The sequence below is a fragment of the Monodelphis domestica genome, chromosome 1 (assembly GCF_027887165.1).
Source record: "Monodelphis domestica isolate mMonDom1 chromosome 1, mMonDom1.pri, whole genome shotgun sequence".
In the NCBI taxonomy this organism is placed as follows: Eukaryota; Metazoa; Chordata; class Mammalia; order Didelphimorphia; family Didelphidae; genus Monodelphis; species Monodelphis domestica.
In genome coordinates this window covers 313,426,923-313,449,588 of record NC_077227.1, presented here as the reverse complement: position 1 = coordinate 313,449,588, position 22,666 = coordinate 313,426,923, and the positions used below count along the sequence as shown (strand labels likewise).

Here is a 22,666-nt window from a genome sequence, read left to right as displayed (position 1 = left end):
TCCAATACTTTCGTTTTGCAGATGAGGAAACAGGACCATGGAAGTTAAATGATTTGTTCAAGGTCCCACAGGTAGTATGACCAAAGATGGGACTGAGTACTTGTCCTCTGACTTCAGAACTGACATTCCTTTTGAAGATGCCCATGTATTGTGATTAATAGAAACACTTCAGAGAGAGCATTGGAAGACTGGTATAGACTGATACAAGATGAAGTAAACCGAACAAAAAGCCCAATAGATTGTAATAAGAAACAACAAGGAAACAAAATAGAAATGTGTGTAATTATAATGATTGTCCTTTCTTTTCAAAGGGGGAATCTGTGGGTATGAAATATTACACATCTGGTCAGACTCAGCTGATGTGTTGGTTGGTTTTATAAGGGATAATAGGGGTAGGGAGATTTGGCAAAATGGCAATATAAATACAAAAGAGATGAATAAACTAAAAATAAAGCTATGTTTTAAAATTCAGTGTCATTCATTGAAGTTGATTCAAGCAGCAGCTCTTCTCTTCCTATGATCTCTCAAACATGTTTACTATGCCATGAAAAAGAACTCAAAATATAGATCGCTGCTTTTATTGGTGACAAGGTAGAAAAGGCTTCCTATATTTACAGAGAGTTTGGATGAGGCCAGGACAGAAATGTTAACAAAAGCAAAAATTACAATATAGCCAGGGAGCATTGTGAGGAGCAGGAAACAGCTCTTTCATGGGGCAAACCATATCTTTCCTTCGGAGAGAAAAGGTGTTTTACTGTGAAAGTGTCACCTACAAGATTGGAGCTGTGTTACAAAGGATGTAGTGTGTATGTGTGCATGGCTAGGGCAAGCTTGCCTGTCAATGCCCCTAGATCTGGGAAGTGGCTGGGCTGCTCTCAGACAAGTTCGACTTTGGCATTGGGGTAGACGGCTACAACGTCGTAGCCCTCTGGGGGCTTCACCCGTGCCTTGGCATGGGTCTCACAATACAGACACTCTTCAATGAAGAAGTACCCTCGCTGCTTGAGGTTAAGGCCACAGTCACTGCACATGAAGCACTCGGGGTGGTAGAGCTTGTCCCGTGCCTTCACAATTGTGCCCCTGAGAAGAGAGGAAAAGGTAAAGAGATCATGACAGATATTAACCAGCTTTCACCTATTGGCCCTCCCCTGTTTGTTTGTTTGTTTTTTCCTTTTATTAAACATATATTAAGACCTGAACAATGGGAGAAGAATGATGACAGAATCCCAAGCTGAATGCCACATAATTATAATGACCAAGCTTGGTCCTGCAGAGAGATGAGAAAATGCACCTCCTTCTTTTCTTTGTACAGGTGGGAGACTATGGGTTTGAAACACTGCGTAGTCTGTCAGACTCTGCTGATATGATGGTTAGTTTTGCTGACTTACTTTTTATTCCTCTTTTTAAAATTCTTAGTTACAAAGTTTGTTTACTTTACAAAGTAAAATTCAAAGTTACAAAATTATTTGGTTGAGGGGAGGGGAGAAGAGACAGGGTCTTGGAAATGAAGGTGACATTCAAAGACCATGTGTCCTAAATCCCCAATTCAGCCCAACATATGGGGCTAATGTAGCCCACATCCAGAGCCCTGAGGGTCTTTCAATGCCTTTGGTGCAATCATCCAAACCACTGCCTATACATCTAATAGTCACAAGCTAGTTGTGGCCTGATTCCTTTGAAGGGAGTTCATTGAATAAAAAAAAAAATCATGGATGTCTTCCATAGAAGCAGCCTACAAAAAAGTCTTTCTCATTATTGCAAGGAAACATGTTCTACATTACCTCCCCGTCCCAGGACTGACACAGAGCAAGACAGAGAAGAAGGAAGTATATACTCACACAATCCCATTCCCACATCTGGTGCACTCAGGGAGCAGCTGTAGGCTACCCATAGGGCCACCCAGTTTGGATACAGGAGACTTGAGGCTTCTGGGGCCACCTGCCCGATCTAGTTTCTCACCTGCCAAGTCAAAACGGACAAATGTTGGACATGGATCAGGCTTGGACTCCATCCTGACCAGCAAGCTGGAATTTAGGGTATCTGGGCAGTGGGACAGGAGCCCAGAAGAGAGAGACAAACAATAAACCACATGTAGTCATTCATACCAAGAAAGACAGAGAACATGGATGAGTCACTTGAGGACATGTATATGCCACAGGCCCAGATGGGTTGAGGACATATGGGCTATACCCTGTCTGTGTCTATAGGAATTCAGAGCCACTGGGCCCTGAAAAGCCACAAGTTTCTTTTTGAAGACCAGATTCCAGCTCCTTTTCGGCAATCTCAGAGACATATGGGGCTTTGGGATCCTTGGTTTGATTCCTGGTCTCAGATGCCTGTTTTTAGGTTGTACTTCACTGTCTGGTCTAACCATTGTGTGACTCTGAGAGTGATCTGCACCCTTGGGACCATCCTGCCCTTATTCTCAGTCTCCTCCACTGTCCAGCTCCTAAATGCTTAGAGTATCCTTTATCTTGCCCCATGTGTCCTGCTCTGTGAGAGAACCAAGAGACCTCTCTCCTAAATTGTCTGTATAATGATGGGGATGATGATTCCCTCTATATCACTGTGTATTTTGTGTGTGTGTGTGTGTGTGTGTGTGTAGAGTCTGTTCTCACTTATCTGTAAACAAATTGGGTCTTTCTAGAAGGTAATCTCCTTGAGGGCAGATATTGACTGTCTTATGTTCATCTTTTTTATCTCTACTACCTAACCCAGTGCCTAGCACATAGCAGGTATTTAATAAATGTTTGTTGATTGCCTGCTTGCTCCTCCAGTTATATTCAGATGTGATGAAGAAGAAATGAGAACCATTCTAGCAAATGAGGGACAACCTGACCTTCTCCTTCCCCTAGGACAGTCAAGCACTCTCCCCATCTCCCTACTCCCATTCTTTCCCAATCCCCCCACTACTGAGGTCATAATCTGGTACTCTGGTATAGATACTTTGTGGGGTCATACATTCACACAGCTGTGTGTGCCTGTGTACACACAGACATTGGAAACAACATGCCTTGGGCATACTAGCGTAATGCACATAAGTGCCACAATTTTCACACATGGGCAAAAATGTAGTTACAAGATCATAGTTTGAGTAAGGGACCTTGGAGGTCATCCAGGCCAATAGCCTAATTATATAGATGAGAAAGCTGAGGTCCTGGGAAGTTAGGTTACTTCCTCAAAGTCATTCATATTATAAGCATCAGAGGAGGATTTGAACTCTCTGAAAAAGTATTTTTCCATTGGTTTTCTCCTAACCTTTTCCAATCGCTAGTTGTGGTGCCACCCACCCATTCTGGACAAGGTCCAGAAATAGGATCATTTTAAATTATAGTCCAGGGGGGAGGGACCTCCTGGAAGCAATTATACATATCTTTACTCCCACCTCTTATTTCTGTAGGTAAAGATGAGCCCTCAGGCCCATCTTTTTGTGTGTAAAACAAAAGAAAAACTACCCTACTACCCCAAACTAAGGGCTTTGTGAATCAGGAAGATTAAGCTCAGTATTTTGGCTGATTTGGTCCAACAACCCAAACTGAGTTATGTGGGAAGACAAAGACTGCCCGGATGACCCTCAACTATTTCCAGAGAAACCATCTGTGTGATTCACCCCCAAATCCTCTATCTAACTCCTCTGCTTCCTGCCAGGTCAACATTGGAGTTGGCTGTGGGACTTTGTCATCCTTGGCAGAGACCACAAGATCTCAGGGGCCATACCTGATAATCTGATACTGCCTGAGGCAGGATAGAGAGAAGGAGTGCTTTCAGATACCACATTAAAGTCTGAGATAGCCTTTACTGAGCTTGTCAGAACTGGATCATAGGAGTCTCATTCCCTCCTGACTTCTGGCAAAGATGCAGAGGCACATAAAGTCATAAAGGCTATAATCTCTCAATCCTGGCAGAAATATGGTAAATGTCTAGTTCTTGGGGTTACGGTGGTAGAACTTACCAAAGAAAATACCAGGTTAAGGCAGGGGAGCAAAGAGGGATCATTCCCTGATCTGGCACAGACTCTCAGGAACATAAGAATGAGGTCTGATTAACTTCCAGCCCAGCTGCTTAGTATGTCCTGTACAGATAGATTTCTAATCTGCCTAGAGAGCAGGGCATTCTTGGCTCCGACTCTGGGAGAGTCTAGAGGTTATAATCAATTAATCAATCAACAAACATTTTATGGAGTGCTTACTTTGTATGTGCCAGACACCATGCTAAGCAATAGGAATACAAAGAAAAAGCAAAAACAATCTCTGACCTCAAGTAGCTTGCATTCTAATGGAGTATAATGGTATCTATGAATTGATGAGGAGTCTATGAATTTACAAGGCAAAAACAGAGTAGGTAACTTTAAAAGGGATGACATTAGCTGGTAAGAGTGCTCTGTAGAGTCTCCCAGAGGAGGCGCTGTTTGATTGAACCAGAGATTCTAAGAGATGGGTATTGGGAAGGAGAGAATTCTGGACATGGGAGGAGACAAACAATACATGGAGTTAAAAGATGGAGTATTATGTGTGAAGAAAAAAGGCAAGTAGACCATTACAGCCAAACTACAGAGTACATAGAAGGGAGTAGAATGTAAGAAGGTTAGAAAGGGAAGAAGGAGGTTAGTTGTGAAGAACTTTAAATATCAAAAATCTTTATATTTGATCCTGGAATTAATAGGGAGCCACTGAGCTCACCGAGTAGTGGGGTGACAGTCAGGTCTATGTTTTAAGAAAATCGTTTTGGTGCTGAGTAGAAGGATGGTGGAGATCTATGTGTGTGTGTGTGTGTGTGTGTATGTGTGTGAGTCTCGAGGTGGGGAGACCACTTAGAAGGCTATTGCAATAATCCAGGCAAAAGGTGATGAGGACCTGAACTAAGGTAGTGACTGTGAGTGGAGAGAAGGCAGACAGGAATGTATGCAAAAAATATTGTAGACAAAAGGAAAAAGACAATATTTAGCAATTGATTGAACACATGGGGTGAGGGAGGGAGGGAGAGTGTATGGAGCTGAAGACAGTGAAGTTGTTAACCTGAGTTACTGGAAGAATGAGAAGTTCACCAAAGGGCAGTCTGGGGATCATAGAAGATAATGAGTTCTGTTTTAGACATACTGGATTTAAGATGCTTATGGGATATATGGTTTGGGATGCCAAAAAGAAGTTTGTGATTTGAGACTGGAATTAAAGAGATTAGATCTAAGAATTATCTGTATTAAGATGGAAATTTAAATTCCTGGGAGCTGATAAGTCTACAAAGTGAGAAAGTATACAGAAAAAAGAACCCAGGTCAGAGCCTTGGGGGACACTCACCATTAGTGGGTGTGACATGGATGAAGATCCAGCAAAAGGACTGAAAAGGAGAAGTAAGACTTGTAGAAGGAGCACCAAGAAAGAGCAGATTCATGAGAATTCAGTTTTAATTGAACAATGTGGTCAGAAACCAGATTTGGGTGTGTTTAAAGAGGAGAAGAACTGAAGACATTGAATGTAGACACTGATTATAAAGGGCTTTTTCAGGGAGTTTTTTTTTTTTGAGAAGGGTAGGAGAAATACAGGATTATAGTTGACAGGTGTATTAGGATCTAGTGAGGAGTTTTTTAATGATAAGGGAGAGTTAAGTATATTTCTAGGAAGTAGGAAAGAAGTCAACAGATTAAGGAGAGAGAGCAAGAGAGGGAGGGGGAGAGAGGAGTGAGAGAATGAGAGAGAGAGAAAGGAGGAAGAGAAGGAGGAAGGGATAGAGGGAGACAGAGAGAGAAAGAGAGAAATTCTTTGAAAGAAATCCCAGAAGGATCTTTCCTTAGCTCCAGAGTTCATCACTCACAGAGTTCTCAAGTCTTACAGTCTCCGATATCTGACCTGTGCTGTCTAGTTCTAAAGTCTGTATGCACTGTCTCAGATAACTGTCTAACTAAATCAGAATTATGAGTCTTGTCCATATTACCACCCCAAGATTGTGAGCTCTCTGAGGGCAGAGCCCAGGGCTGCTCTTCAATTCCAAAAGGAGAATGATGTCTAGGTCATAGATCCTTTGAAGAACTCAAAACAACATCCCAAATGCCCATGGTATCTCTTAAACTCTCATCAGTGGGTACAGAAGCATTTTATCAGCGATGATGCTGTGATGTCAGTTACATATACAATCCTTCTCTGTGTATTGAAGGGCTTGTGTTCACTGGTGATTATTAAGTTCATGCTTAAAAAAAAAAACGTTTTTAGAGGCATGAAAAAAAGAATGATGTGTCATTTCAGATAGGCCACCTCTTAGGAAATGAACTCAAAGGAGAACCCAGGGCTCCTGGCTCTCAGTCCACTGCTGATCACATCAGCTTGTGACACTCCTAGCTCTGAGATGAGTAATCTGCAAGCATTAACTGCTTACAGGAAAGCTATTTTTTGAATGCTGAATTTTGAGGCCCTCACACAAGAGCTTACTTGATGATGGGTGATCATAGGCACTCAATTCATTGAGTCCATCCTTCTCATGAGGACCCAAAGTCCAAAGAGGTTTAATAACTATCCCAAAGTCACACAGTCAGCCAGTAAGGGGCAGAGCTGTGCTTTGAACTCAAATATTATACCTCATACCACATCTTGGTTTTTTTTCCTGCTGTGTCCAATTTGTTCTAGGCAAGTATAAGACTGGGTAGTGGGGTGGGAGGGTGGATAAAGGAAGAGAGGGCAAGCGATAGAGCACATAGGGAGATACAAGTGGAGAACCTTGGATACACGAAGATTTCTTACCATTCTCTCCAGCTTCTAACATGCCCTGTAGGTATCTGAAGGAGCCAGACTGCTTGGGCTCTGAGGCAGGTTCTCCATATTCCTGGAGCATTTTATATACATCAGATTCCACATCAATGCCATTCCTGCTCCTTGGAAGGGATCTTATAGAGTCAGCAATGCTAGGAGGGGAAGAAAAAGAAAACACCGGTCAGTCACACATAGAAACTTTCAGGCTGCGATCTGCTCCAGACCCTCACACTCACACAAGATGACTCAGGCCAATTGGAGGAGTTATCTGTGGTTTGATAGAGAGACCTAATTTCTCTTCTGCTTGTATCAGCTCAGCATGGTTTGGGCCAGTTAAGAGGATTGGGGAGGTAGGTGTGTGTGTGTGTGTGTGTGTGTGTGTGTGTGTGTGTGTGTGTGTGTGTGTTTAGAGGGTCTCTGATCTCCCTCTAGGTTCTAGAAACGCTTCCTTGAACTTACAGAGGGAAGGAGAGCCTTCCTTGTGGTATCTTGACTGGAAGGAATCCAAAGTGTTTAGGGATTGGGAAAAAGAATCAAATCGATGAAAGATCATAGATTTAGACCTATAAAGGAACTTAGGGGTTTTAGAATCTCACCCTCTTATTTTATAGATGAGAATACTAAGGTCTACCATGGTTCAGTGACCTCCCCAAGGCTAGTCAGATTGAAAAGTGCCAAAGCCCCAAGATGTGAGCTCAGGTTCTCTGCCTGCAAATTCAACATTCTTTCCACTGCATCATGCTACTGAACCAGGAGTGTCCCAGCTGTGTGGTATTTAGGAGAGAGGCCTCACAATGTGCACTTCTGGCCCATCCCTCCCTTACTGGGGACCTGGAGGAGCTCAGAACTCCACCTTAGACAACAGTCACCACCTTCATAGAGTTTCTTCATTTCGCATGGCTGTATATCTCCCATCCTGTTCAAATCCTACATGCAATCATGGCCAAGAGCTCCCCATTGTTTAAGGGGTGGGGAGTCAGGATATTTATGAGTTTCATAAAATCCCTTGGGCATCGTGGGGGAGAAGCCAAAGTGAAGCAGAATGATTTAGTGCAGTGTTTTTAAGACTAAAATATGATGGAGACAGTGCGTTACAAAGGAAAGTGGACTGGTTTGGGAGTTAGAAGACCTGAGTTCAATTCCTGGCTTTTCCTTTATAACCTTGAGCCAAGTTCTTTGGGTCTTGTCTTTTTCCTCTTCTGTAAAAAGAGGATGTTAGGCTAGATGGCCTCAAAGATCCCTTCCAGTTCAAAATCTATGACCCTATAATCACTTACTACCTCTGTGACATTGATCAAGTTACTTTACCTCTGTGCCTCAGTTTCTTTAGTTGTAAAATGGAAGCTTGGGGATTAGACTAGAGCAGTAGTATCAAACTCAAATAGTAATGGAAAGCCACATATTGACTTAAAAAACCTCAAATTAACATTTTCTGGGTTGTATTATATTTTTATTTACTTTAACATTTCCCAATTACATTTTAATCTGTTACATCCAGAATTAAAAAAAAACAACCCTTACCTTCTGTCTTAGAATCAATACTAAGTAGTGGTTTTAAGACAGAGGAGAAGTAAAGTCTAGGCAATGGGGGTTAAATGACTTACCCAGGGTCACACAGCTGGGAAATGTCTGAGGCCAAATTTGAACACCAAGACCTCCTGTCTCCAGGCCTGGCTCTCTAGCCACTGGGCCACCTAGCTCTTTCATGTGGGAGAGTTTTGAAGGCTTGGGTCTGACACTGATGGACTAGAAGGCCTTTACTGTTCCTTCCATTCCTAAATCCATGATCCTAATCTACAAGTTGGCAAACTATCTAAATTCTTCACAGATTCAGCATTATGACCTGGTGCTGCAGAGGAGATCTCATTGGATCAAAGGGCTGGAACAGACCTCAAAGGTCTTCCAATCCCCTTATTTCACAGATAAGGAAACTGAGGTCAAGAAGACTGGGAAGGAGGAGGATGTAAGGATTCATTTCCAAAACATTTTAACTATAGTTTTTTTCTTTAAAAAAAGAAAAACTGTATTAAAATTGTGTTGATATCTTTTATTTTTACATCATTTTCATTTCTAAATAATTCCCTCCCTCCTCCTAAGAACCATTACTATAACAAAAATAAAAAGGAAAGGAGGGAAAAAAAGTGTTTAGCAAAAATTTTACATTCTGTCTTAGAATCAATATCATGTTTTGTTTCTAAGGCTTTGAGCAGTAAGGGTTAGGCCATATGGGTTAAGTGACTTGCCCAGGGTCACATAGCTAGGAACTAACTATAGTTTTTAAGATAGTGAAGGTTTTGGAACAAAGAGGCTGCTGAACATTAGTATTGATCAGTGGTAAGTAAACAGTGCCTTGTTTGGAGTTGAAGGGCTGAGTGCCTAGCAGAAGGTGGGTCATGATCCCACATCCTGGCTGGAAACTCAGACCTCAAACACTACATATATCCCTGGTATCTTTAGGGCTCCCAGAAACTCTAACCACTGCACACCTGCACTGTGGTACCTGTGGCAGAAGAAAGTAGTTGACTAGAGCTATACATTCAATATTGCCACTGAAATCTGACCATCTGCTTGGGGCTACCCTTGATGCTCCCATCCACAGAGACATCTGCTTCTGCTATGCCCAGAACTTGGAATGAGGTTGCTTTCATTGCCAATCTTTGGCCAGGAATTGAAGGGGGATCCCCAAATCCCCACCTATCCCATTTTTTAAATCACAAGCCCTTGGGTTAAATTAATGTTTAAATTAAATTCATGTATCTTCCTCCCTTCCTTCTTTGTATGTGGGAGATGATGAATGCAGAACTGCATTCACCATCTGATTTGTTTTATATATTGGATATTTTTGCTAAACACTTTCCCCCCTTCTTTCCTTTTTATTTTTGTTGTAGTAATGGTTCTTAGGAGGAGGGAGGGAATTATTTGGAAATGAAAATGATGTAAAAATAAAAGATATAAATACAATTTAAAAAAATAAAAAGTCTCAGAGCTAATGAGAGAGGAATTGTGCTTGGTCAGACTACGCTTTAGACATAGACCTTTATCCAAGACCTCATGGAACAGAAGAAATTCTAGAGCAGAAAAAGTGAAAAATGGGAGACTGGTTTAAAAATCAAGTGGGAAAATGGAGCTAAATCTCTGGAGGCTCTGATGAACATGAGATTCAGAAAAAGAAAATCAGAGCAGGAGGGAAAGCCAGATGGTTGGTTGTGTCTGTGATGGCCAAGTCCTGTTGGATAGACTATTGAACATTTAGCACCTGTTACTTTCTGTTTAAAAATCAGACTCAAGGAAGCTTTAGCCCAGCTCCACTGGCTTTTGTTCTTCCCGAGCTTACCCTAAGACATACATTTTATCATTTGACAAGCAGCATATTGTAGTGGTTTCAGAACCAGGAAGTCTTGAGTTCAAGTCCAACCCCTAACACTTACCAGCTTTGTGGCTCTGGGCAAGCCATTTGATCTCTCAGAGATCTAGACAATTGTTGACAACTATACATTTCAGAGAAGATGATGGCTTGCTTTGGTAGATAGGGTTCTTCACCAGGAACTCTACAAGCCAGTGAAATCACAGGTCAAGTTCCTATTCTTCCTCTTTAGGAGAAAAGACCCAAAGGGCAGATCCTCATTAATGACGGACTCTCAAGGAACCATAAAGAGTGTGTCCACTCGCAAATATGTCCCACAAGATTTTTTTTAAATGGATGCTTAGCATCTATTTCCTTTTAGCCCAAACCTGCTTCTCAATTCTTGCCTGGCTGGGATTGGGATCACCAGTTTCTGTACAATATCTGAGAAAGCAGAGTTCTCTCAGAGGAGGAAGAATCTGGAGCTTCTCCCTCTCAGTAGGGAGAAGAGCATTCTTCTGAATGACCAAAGGGATTCACTTGAGACTAAAGCTCTAGGATTTAGGAGGTGGAGTAAATAAAAATAGGGCTAGAACTAGGAAGTAAGTGGAGTTTTGAAAGAGAAATGAGACCAGCAGAAAAATCATTCCTGTAAGCCAGGTCTGGGTTAGGGGGTAGATCAGAGAAGAGCTGAGGCCAGAGAAGAAGGAGAAGCTTACCATGGAGAGCATCTGGGACCCAAAGAAAGAAATACTTGTAGTGGCTCCTGAGCATTATGATATGTTGGCAGGTGTGCTTTTTAGGGAAGTGTCAGGGCAGTAGTTAGGATCAGCTGTTCAACCTACCTGTGGGGTGGAGACACATGGAGGTTGCTCATCTGTGCCTGCAAACTGGCCTCACTGTTGTGGGAATAGAGGCGGGATGGTGGCCCATACTGGTGACCCAGGCTAGTCTTGCCGTCAGCCAGGCTCCCTCCTGAGGCTGAAGATCTTCTGCTGTGAGTGAGTCCATTGTCCTAGAGGTAAGAAAATAATGGTGAGGCAGAGGCAGCTAGGGAGAGTGGGGGTAAACTGAGGCAACTGTAAAGCTACTCCACCTCCAATGCACACATCTGGTACAGACTGCTACCTGTGGCAGCATCTACTTGACTGTTATCTAGGTCCCTGTTTTCTATTCAATTCAATGCATTTTGACAAATGGTTCTGAAGCAATTGCTATAAGCCAAGGATTGGATGAGAAATACAAAAATGGGGCACAGTCCCTGCCTTCAAAGAACTTACCTTCTACTGGGAATAACAATTTTCCAGATATGTTTCTGGGAAGCAGATACATGGCTTAGTGAATAGTCAGGCCTGGAGATGGGAGGTGCTGGGTTCTAATCTGCTCTCATACACTTCCTAGTTGTGTGACCATGGGCAAATCATGTAACTCCAATTCCCTAGTGCTTATCACTCTTCTGCCTTGGAATTGATATTTAGTATTGATTTAAAGAGAGAAGGTAAAGGCTTAAAAAAAAAGAATATGTTTCTTGGATTAAAGGGGGCTTTATAAAAGAATTAAATTAACTTAATTAGGTTGCTGAAGAAGCAGTATTGGTATTTGCTCAGTGACTTAAACTATTTATTTCTCTCTCATGCATTTGTATACCCAACACTGACGAGAAATTATTGCAATCAGGCTCTTGTCCCTCAATTGTGAATAAAGGTATCTTGTGCCCTTCTTGTTAAATGTTCTGACCAAAAAATGTTTTTATTTGAAAAATTTTATTTAATTAATTTAGAGTATTTTTCCATGGTTACATGATTCGTGTTCTTTCCCTCCCCTCCTCCCACCCACCTCCTGTAGCCAACTCTGACAAAATTTTTTAAACCTCTAACTTTTTGTCTTGTTAAATGACTTCTCCAGGGTCACACAGGTAGGAAGTCTCTGAGGCTGGGTTTGAACTCAGGTAGAGGAGTCTTCCTGACTCCAGAACTGTCCCTCTATTCAATGTAATACCCAACTGACCTTATACTTCCCTATAAAGGAGCTAAGTTAGGACTCAAGCTCTGAGATATTGATTTATTGTGTGACATCCAGCAAGTACTTTTTTCTTTCTGGGCATCAGTTTCCCCATCTATAAAATGTAAGGGTTTGGACCAAATGGGTCTCTTTTAACATTCAGATTCTGTTTTAAGCTTTTAGAGGGGACAAGAAGCTGAAGAACCACATTTCTTTGGGCCATGGGGTGGAGGGAAGAACTCCAGGAATTGTTTTGAGTCTGCTCAGTCCCTGTTGTTTCAGGAAAGGATGAGGGCTTCCTCCCCACCTTCCAAAGCCTTGTGTCACCAAATCCCTGCTTCCTGGCTGTGGGGCACCCCAGGGTTGGAAATGGGGAGGCTTTGGAAAGAGACTTCAGCCTGGCGGGGTGAGAGCAGGATTACAATGACTGGGAGGGTTACAGGCGATTCAGCTGCAACAGCTGAGAAAACAAAGCCAGCCTGGGCACGACAGCCACCTGTTCAGCCCTTCATGATAATACTCAGTTCTGCTATTATCCTCTGTCTGTACACGTCCAGAGGCTCCCAAGCACCAAACCTGACACCAATACCCCAATGGAGAGGTGAGGGGCCTGAGAAGGCTGGGAGAGTGCATGAGTGAGTCCTGAGGGCACAGTACAGGTGGGAGGAGAGTATAGAAATCAAGAGAATAAAAATTGGAGGAAAATACCCCCAAAGAAAGCATGCATTCATGGAAACACACTCTGTCTCTGTCTCTGTCTCTGTCTCTGTCTCTGTCTCTGTCTCTGTCTCTGTCTGTCTCTGTCTGTCTCTCTCTGTCTGTCTCTCTCTCTCTCTCTCTCTCTCTCTCTCTCTCTCTCTCCGATGCATACATATATATGTATATCCCTTTCCAGTCCCCAGACACACAGAATCCCCTTAGAGATGATCTAGTTTACTCCAGCATCCAATGGAGAAGTTAGGATGCCAGTAAGTATCAAGGGTTTTCCAGCTGCCCACAGCTGGCTCACCACACACCAAGTGTGCCTAAACTCTTCTTGGGAGGTGGATCTGCATTTGTTAGAATGACTTACTTAAAAGCATCATTACAGATCAGGCCAGGCATTTGCCAGCCAGCCTGAGAGTTTCCTTTGTCCAGTGGGACCTTGTGTACAAGAGAAGCCTCTGTGCTTGCGCCCATGGAATATCTCCCATGGCCTATTTAACCTTCTAGAATATGATTATTTGAAGACTACAGAGAAAGAGCACAAAGGAGTCAAGCTGGGGACTCAGTCTCACACAGGACACTGTGGCTAATTGCAAAGCAAATAATGATGAAAGATGTCTGATACATCCCACTAATACACCAGGAATCTCTCTCCCCCTCTTTCTCTCTATCAATCTTTCATACTTTGGCATATATTTTCTTCTTTTCTCTCTGTCTCTTGAAATTATTCTCTTCCCTTCTGGTTAAGATGGCAATGTAAAAGGTTGCAGAGGGAGCTGGCTCTCCCACACTGAATCCAGTGGAGCTCTTAATGAGCACATGATAGAATAATGTTCAAGAAATCAAAAAAGAGAATATATAGTAAGCACCTTCCTCCCCCCTACAACTGGACAAAAAGATAACGAGAAGACTACAGCCACAGTGATAGTGTTCCTGCCACTGGTCAGTGGACTTGACAGTGGTCAAGCACATAAAAGAGAAGGAATAGAGTGGATAAAGTAGGTGGGCAACTAAATAACTAGAAAACCAACAAATCAAAAACCTGCAGCAGAACACTAACATAGAAATCCTGAAAAACCACAGAAGAGGTTAACAAAAATGAAAGCAAAAAAAATCCAGTTTTATTAATGAATAAAACTCAAAGCTTTAAAAATTTTATTAAAAACATACTAGCAGGGACAGGTAGGTGACTCAGTAGATGGAGATCCAGGACCATAGGAGGTCTTGGATTCAAATTTGGTCTCGGACACTTCCTAGTTGTGTGACTCTGGACCTTGGACCTTGGACACTCCATTTCTCAAGTCCATGCCTTTAACCCCCATGGCTGCCAATGCACAGTTTTGATTCTAAGATGGCAGGTAAGTGTTTAATATATATGTATATATAAAAATATATAAAATTAGCTAATTTACATATATGTATACACACAAGATGGAAGGTAAGGGTTTAATACATATTAATGTCATTTATATACTAATTATATTGTGTTATTATGTGATATTATATTATTATATGTTATAATATAATATACATGTTTTATTTATATTATATTATCATAATACAATAATTATATTATTTAAATTATAATATGCCATTTATATTATTTAATATATCATATTAAATTATAAATTAATATATTAGTTAATAATATATTAATATGTTAAACTCTTACCTTCCATCTTGCATGTATACTTACATGTAAATTAGCTATTCATTAAAAAATCAGGGAAGGCAAGTTGACAACATAAAAGTAAAAAAAGGGAGAAATCACAATTAATGAAGAGGAAATAATGGAAAATATTAGAAATTTTGTCCAATTACATGCCAACAAAGCTGATAAAACACAGCACTTGTTTCTGTTGAAAATACTAAACAACATAGGAACAAAGGGACCTTTTGTGGTAAATAGTGCCTGTCTAAAACCAACAGTCAGCATTAAGTATTAGGGGGATATGGTGAAAGTCTTGTTAAAATGATTAATGGTAAGGCAAGGATATCTACATCCCATTATTTGATATAGTACTAGAAATGAGAGTTGTGATAATAAAAGAAGAAAAATAAAAAGAGGAAATACTCAAGAAGGAAAAAATGATCACTCTTTGCAATGATATGAAATTTTATTTAGCATACCTTTGGAGATTCAACTAAAATGCAATCAAAATAATTTTAGCAAAATAGCGGATTATAAAATAAACCCACATAAATCATTAGCCTTTCTATATATTATGAACAAATCTCTGAGCCAGGAGAGAGAAATCCCATTCAAACTAACTACAGAATAAATAAAATATTTGAGAATCTAACTAACAAGACACAGAGGAAAAGTATGAATGCAAATATAAAATACTCTTATGACAAAAAACACTACCTAAATTAATATATTTTCTCACTCCTGCATCAAAGTAACTAAAGGTTACATTATACAACTAGAAAAAATAACAACAAAATTCATCTGGAAGGTTAAAGAATCAAGAATCTCACTACCCCACCCGGGGAAGACCTAATGCCTTCTGGTTGGCCTTCAAGTCTCAACTCTCCCCGGATTCTAGTTCTAGCTGTCAACTTCTTAGAGTGAAGGATGGACCATAAATAATCACCCCATCTATTCAGTAAGCTCCTCAGGATCAAATAGAAATCTCCTGCTTGGTTTCATTACTTCTACCTTTTCTCCTTTCTTAAATACTCCATGATCCTTGGACAATGGTATTGTTGGCTGTTCTTGGACACTCCATTTCTCAAATCCATGCCTTCCTGCTAGTGGTCTCCCATGCCTGGAATGCCTTTCTTCCTCATCTCTGCTTCTGGCTTTCCTGACCTCCTTTAACTCTTAGCTAAAATTTTACCTACTGCAAGAAGCCAATGTTCTCTGAACATTTTTTAGACTAATGGAAATATTTTATGCTGATCAACTGTGAAGGGCTAAAACTATTATCAGCCATGCAAGGACCCAAGAAAACCCCAAGAGATTTATGATGAAAAGTGCTATCTGTCCACAACCAAAGAAAGAACCATCAGAGTAGGAATGCAGATTGAACAATGCTGATTCTTGCCTTATTTCCTTCGTGAGTTTTTTCTTACATGTATGACATATGTCTTCCTTCACAACATGAGGAACAGAGAAATTTGTATTGCATGACAACACTGGAATAACCTATATCATATTGGGGAAGAGAGACAGAGACCAAGACAGACAGAGAGAGAGAGACAGAGAGAGAGAGACAGAGACAGACAGAGACAGAGAATTTGAATTCTAAAAGGTCAGAAAGCAATTGTTAAAAAATTATTTCTACATGTAGTGAAAAAATAATCAAAGGACTGAGTTGGAGAAAAAAGAGATCTCCCAACATTAATGTTAGTGCCTTCTCCCTGAGATTTTCTTAATTTTATATATCTTGTTTGTATATAGTTATTTGCATGTTTTCTCTCTCCCTCATTAGTCTGTGAGAGCAGAGATTGTGTTAGCCTCTCTCTGTATCCCTAGCATTTAGTTCCTGGCATATAATATGTGATTAAGAAAAGTCTGTTGACTTCATTTGGGACAAGGATCCAATAAAAACTGTTGAGAAACCTGGAAATTGGTTTAGTGGAAATTATATTTCCTATAACATCTCACACTATAAACAACAATAAGCTCCCAATGGATACATGAGCAACCTATTAAAGGTCACATCATAAACAAATTAAAAACAAGGAAACAGATGCCTTTCACAAATGTGGATAGGGGAAAAATTCTCGACTAAACAAAGAATCAATCTATACTTGTTCACCCTCTTCCACTATTGTCCATGTTCCACCGTGAATCCTCCAAAGAGCATGTTCTTAGTGTACTAGAAGACGTCCTTTAGAATTTTTATCCATCTGGTATCTCCCTTCTTGCTTAGCCTTTTCTTGTTATATACCTCTCTTGATATAGTTATGATGGAGGAGCAGTATAATCATAGTGGAAAGAATAGGAGACTGGGATTCAGCAGAGACCTTGGTTCAGATCCTGCCTCTGACATTTAATCATTTTGTGTCTGGGGGCAAATCATTCCATGCCCTGCATCTGTTTCCTTATCTGCATATAGAGATAGTTCTTCACAGGATGATAATAAAGATAAATTTGGAAAAATTTTAAGTTTGTGACTGCTGTTTAAGGACCAGACTTGAAGCTATGAGAGGGTTTAATTATGCTGGTTTTTCATTAATTCTTTGACCACATTCCAAGTCAGAAAACAATGGAAATTTGAAACTGGCTTTCAGTCCCGGATGCCCCCTTTTATTTCCACAGAGAACAGAGGGGGCAGAAGAAGGAACAAAGGTTGGTAAGAACCTCATAGTTTTTAGGCTACCTCTAACCATTAATTGTTAGTTCTTTAAATGTTATATATTTTCCACTGACCATTGATCTGATATACCACTAGGGAAACTGAACCACATGTAGAGAGACATACCATAAATGGAACCATAAGGTAGAAGAAGCTCATGGCTAGAAAATAGGCAGACTCATCGATTCTCCTTGAAAAGGCAAATGAGGAAATTTCTTCAACAAACATAATGTATGAATTCCAGGGCTGAAGTGAACCCTCAGGATTAATAGGTTCCTGGGTCATAATGAAGAAGTCCAGAAGAAGGAAAGTAGGTGAAAATGACCTATTATTCAACCCATTCCATTTTTCATGTGGAAAAACTGAGTCCCAGAGAAATTAAGTGACATCACATGGGTCCTAAACATCAGAGCTGAGACTTGAATTCAGATCTTTTGCCTCTAGAGCCAATGTTATTTCCATGTTACCATAATGCCATTCTGTGATAAACTGAATCAAAAATGGTGCTGGCTTTGCCATTGACCTTGGTCATGTCCCTTCTTTAAGCCCTCAATTTTCTCTTCTACAAATAAAAATTAATTTGTTCTTTCAGTAAAGTGACCCCTCTTCTCTTCTATTTATGAAAACTTGTTTTTGGTAGAGACTTGGCAATAAAGTTGAGCAACTGATGTTCCTGCCTAAGAATCTCAGGCCATTAGAAGTGTTTGGCATAAGCAAGAAATAAATAGTATAATCCACCTCTACTTTACTATTGTGAAGGTAAATGAGAAAATGCATGAGAAATCTTTAAACAGGCAGACTTGAGAAGGTAGTGGAAGAAGGAAAGAGCTAACTGTCATAGTTGTCCCTCATGCCATCTTGGTCCCCATTCTGGATGAGATCATTTCAGTGCAACACCCTAATATCCTGTTACTGTGTCTATAGTCCTTATGGGAGAGACTGTTGACACTGATGTTACACAAGGAATATTTATCATATAACATTTATTCAGTGCTTACTGTGGGTAGAGGAGGGTGCTAGGCTCTGGAAGAGATACAAAGATGAGGTATTGTGAGTGCTTCTGAATGATTGAGAGCCCAGAAGCACTCTGCCCTCGTCCAGTCAGGATGTACCCTCTCTGCTGCTCAAGGTCTGGGAAGCCAAGACTGTCCTGAACAATACTTTCTCCACCCAAGTTGGCGGTTTGTAGTATTTTCGTTGCTGTTTCCTGCCCCTGCTGATACTCAAAAGTCAGACAGAGACAGCTGCTCATACAGTGACTGTATGAAGAAGAATTCAAGACCATGACATTCATGTTAAATAGAGAGAAAATACCATTTTTTGATAATGCTGCCAGGATGTGCTTTGTCACCAAAAGGGAGTGTTCACTCTCTCTCTCTCTCTCTCTCTCTCTCTCTCTCTAACACACACACACACACACACAAATAATAGCTGAAATTTATGCAATACCTACTAGCTACAAACATATGCGATCTCTTTTGGACCTCAGAACAGATCTGAGAACGTATTGTTTTTGTTTTGTTTTTTCAACCCTTACCTTCCATCTTGGAATCAATACTGTGTATTGGTTCCAAGGCAGAAGAGTGGTAAGGGCTAGGCAATGGGGGTCAAGTGACTTGTCCAGAGTCACAGAACTGGGAAGTGTCTAAGGCCAGATTTGAACCTAGGACCTCCCATCTCTAGGCCTGGCTCTCAATTCATTGAGCTACCCAGTTGCCCCCATGAGAAGGTATTGTTATCTCCTCTTTATAGATGAGTAGTCTAAGGTTTCAAAATTTAAGGATCTTAAGTTTGCAACATATAGCTAGTAAACATCAGAGTCAGAACTCAAACCCATGTCTGGTGCTCTTTCGGCTACCACACTGCAAGTATGTGTCTGTGCATACACACACACTCAATACATTCATGCCAAGATTGAGCCAAATACTACCTCTATGGGGAGATCTTTTAAAGACCTCATTCTTGTTATTTAGGAAAAGAAGGAGATTGACGGACTTAAGACATGAATTTGAATTCTTTGTTCTCCTGTTAGGATCCTAGCTCTGGGATCTTAGATTCTTTATTAAATGTCTGTTATGTGCCAGACACTGTGTTAAGTAAACTGGGGCTATAAAGATCAAGTGCTGGGACAGAAACAATCACATTCATAAGGAGCTCATGTCTAATAGAAGTAACAAGAACATATATATATATATATATATATATACATATATATATATATAAATACAAAAATACACATACAACACTTAAATACAAAGTAGATCCCATGACTTACCAATCAAACCACCAAAGAATTATGGAGCTAGAAAAAATGATTCAAAATTTATCTGGAAGGATACCATGGAATCCCACATTATCCTTTACAATCTTTATGCTGTGTATGAGTTATTTCACCTAACACTCTCGAATATACTACCTCTTCTCTGCCTCCCTTAGATTTTGAGTTCTCTGAGTACAAGGCACACTTTCTTTCATCATCTCTTCCAGGCAATGATCTCCACGAGAGCAGGACTTGGGTCTTCTCTTGTGTTTTTCCCAGACTACTGGCCCTCTGATGGCAGGGCCTGTTTCTTTTTCTTTTCAGGCTTCCTCCAAACTTCATTCTCCCTACACGATGGCAAAATCTCCCTGAAAGCAGGTCTCAGAATTGAAGATTTGGAGCTAACAGGATTTTTCATCTGGTCCAGTCTTCACTTTTACAGATGAAAATTCTGACTCAGATATGTTAAGTGATGTGTCCAAGATCATATAGGTAGTAAGAAGTGAAGCTAGAATTTAAATATAGCTCCTTAGACTTCCTGGAATCCTGGAAATGGCTCTTTATACACTGGGAATACACTTCTTTTGGCAAGAAGCTCAGTCAAAAAGCAGACCAGGGAGACCAACTGAGATGCTTCCCCTGACCCCAAGAGAGGTTATGTGACCTGGGAGGGATCTATAGCCAGAGGAATGGAACCTGTCCTGTGGAGAGCAGCCCATTCGTGACAGCAGAGAATGCTGGGTCTATCCACCCAGATTTCAGAAGAGAAAGGAAGGCAACATTGACATATTTTCTGGGACCTGTGAAGTAGGGTAGTCACATGTTGAGCCAAAAAGTCGATGCACTGAAGACTTATCTATGTGCTGAGCAATGCAGGCACCTTGCTGTCTGCTTGGGGGGGGGGGGGAATGGGATGTCCATAGAGACTTTTAGGGGCTTAAATTAAAATATCTAAGTCTCCTTCTTGGGAAAATGAGGCATCCTCCTTCCTGAGACATGACTACACCAGGAGGAGACACAGTTTTGCTTCTATTGGCTTCTATATATACTTCCTGGACTTTGATGGGGGGAAATGAACTTCTCTGTGTTAATCTTCATATCTGAAAATATTTTGAAAACTTCTTATTCTCCAGAATTTCAAATTCTTCCTGTATAGTATTCCTTCCATGAGGGTTTTCTCCACTCCCCTCCAACTTTTTTTTTTTTATGGAATCCAAGAGTTCTACTAGAACCCATATTTATCTGCATTTTCATATCTTCTTCCTTACTCTTCCTCTACCCTTTCCTTCACTAAAGTCTTGCCATTATCCCAGATGTGAAAACTCCATATGATTCAGTATAGGGTTTCTCACTGATGAGACCTTTTTAAGATAGACATGCTCCCTTCCCACACACACATTCTGGACCATCATCTTTTCCACCTCAGTGGAATTTTTCATCTTCTATGCCATTAGCCACCACAAAATCCTTTGATAAATCATTGAGGCTTGTCTGTAACTTTGGGTTTCCCAAGGCTGCATATTGAGGGTGGGGGAGATAGGGAGGGGACTCTGGCCTCAAACATTCACTAGCTGTATGATCCTGGGAAAGTCACTTGAGCCTATTTGTTTCAGTTTCCTCATCTATAAAATGAGCTGGAGAAGGAAATGGTGAAACACTCCAGTGTCTTTGCCAAGAAAACCCTAAATGGGGTTGCAGAGTCAGACATGACTAAAAAGACTGAACAATGACAAATCCTCTGAAACAGAAAAACGACTGAACAAAACAAGCAAAGCCAGGCTGGAATAGCCATCAGTTGCAGCTTGGAATTGAAAGGGACCTCAGAAATCATCTAGTCTATTCTATTTCTGAATAAGAATCTCTCCAACATCTGTAATAAGTGCTAAACCTGAGCAAGTAGGTGGTTGAGTGGAATGAGAGCCAGACCTAGAGATGGGAGGTCCTGGGATTGAAACTGACCTCAGACACTTCCCAGCTGTATGACCCTGAGCAAGTCGCTTAACCCCTATTATTTGGCCCCTACCGCTCTTGCTCTTATGCCTTGGAACCAATACACAGTATTGATTCTAAGATAGAAGGTAAAGGTTTTAAAAAAGAAAAAGATTGTCAGAACTCTGCTTGGAAAGCCCTGGGGATGAAGATCCCACTGCCTCCTGAGACAGCTCATTCCATTCTTGGATGATTCTAAATGTTAGAAAAGTTTTCCCAACATTGCACCTAATTAGTCTCTCTACAACTTCCATGGGCTATTTCTTTTTTTTTTTTAAACCCTTACCTTCCGTCTTGGAGTCAATACTGTGTATTGGCTCCAAGGCAGAAGAGTGGTAAGGGCTAGGCAATGGGGGTCAAGTGACTTGCCCAGGCTCACACAGCTGGGAAGTGGCTGAAGCCAGATTTGAACCTAGGACCTCCTGTCTCTAGGACTGGTTCTCAATCCACTGTGCTACCCAGCTGCCCCCTCCCATCCATGGGCTATTTCTGGTTCTGCTCTAACTCTTCTTTCAGAAGACCAATCTATCAATACTTGAAGACAGCAATCATGTTTCCCTGAAATTTTTGAGCTTGGTCTTCTGAAGGACATGTCTGTCATCTGAAGTCTAGCCTAGACACAGCCAGTGACTAACCAGAATATTTGACATCAAGTGATGAGTTTTTTCAGGCACAGACATTTAAGAAGATGGTTTAATAAGGAACAGGGTTTGGGGTTTTCAATATCCATCAGTGGAGAGGGAATCCATGTGGACAAAAATGGCAAATCTGAAGTGGTTTTGTTTTTATTGTTTTGGGGATTTTTTTTTTGCACTGATGCTATTCCATGTGCTCTGTTCTCTTATTTCCCAGATAGCCTCAGAACCAGTTAGTTAGTCATTTTAGTTTTTAAAGATTTGATGTGTCTTGTGGGGCTCGGCTTTCCCCTTCCCTGGGTTGTAACTGGGGCCAACTGGGAAGTCTCATTTGGCCATTTCCACTGATTTCCCAAAGTCCCAAAGCCATCACTTCAATCCTTCCACTGACAAAGTTGTTCAGAGCTGAAATTGACACTGATTCCTAAAGCTCTTAGCCAGATGGCACACAGGCACTTCCATAATCCTTAAAAACTTGCCTTTTTTGACTTTCTTGATATCTTCAGTTTTTAGGATAATGCCTAGCATATAATAAATGCTTGTTGACTGACTGACTGATGGCTTTCTCCTTAACTCTCTGCCAAGGTATCCTCCTAGAACTGAGAAGTCTGGAGATCATCAAAAGGGCTTGTGTGGCCCCCAAGTTTGAGCATAGCAGGCTGACATCTTACATATGGATTCAAGTAATT

At 40.9% G+C, this 22,666-nt stretch overlaps 1 protein-coding gene across 1 annotated transcript in view; it reads right to left on the bottom strand.

Moving 5' to 3' along the window:
• Window positions 1–562: 562 nt before the first annotated feature.
• The window catches only part of PDLIM4 (PDZ and LIM domain 4), a 103,985-nt gene continuing 81,881 nt past the window's right edge, over window positions 563–22,666 (bottom strand). The window contains exons 4-7 of the mRNA XM_001371644.5: window positions 10,926–11,095; window positions 6,729–6,889; window positions 1,839–1,959; window positions 563–1,080 (exon numbers count right to left, since the gene is read on the bottom strand). Of these exons, the coding sequence (XP_001371681.3) occupies window positions 876–1,080; window positions 1,839–1,959; window positions 6,729–6,889; window positions 10,926–11,095 (657 nt within the window). The 3' untranslated portion in view covers window positions 563–875. The remainder of the gene's footprint in view (window positions 1,081–1,838; window positions 1,960–6,728; window positions 6,890–10,925; window positions 11,096–22,666) is intronic.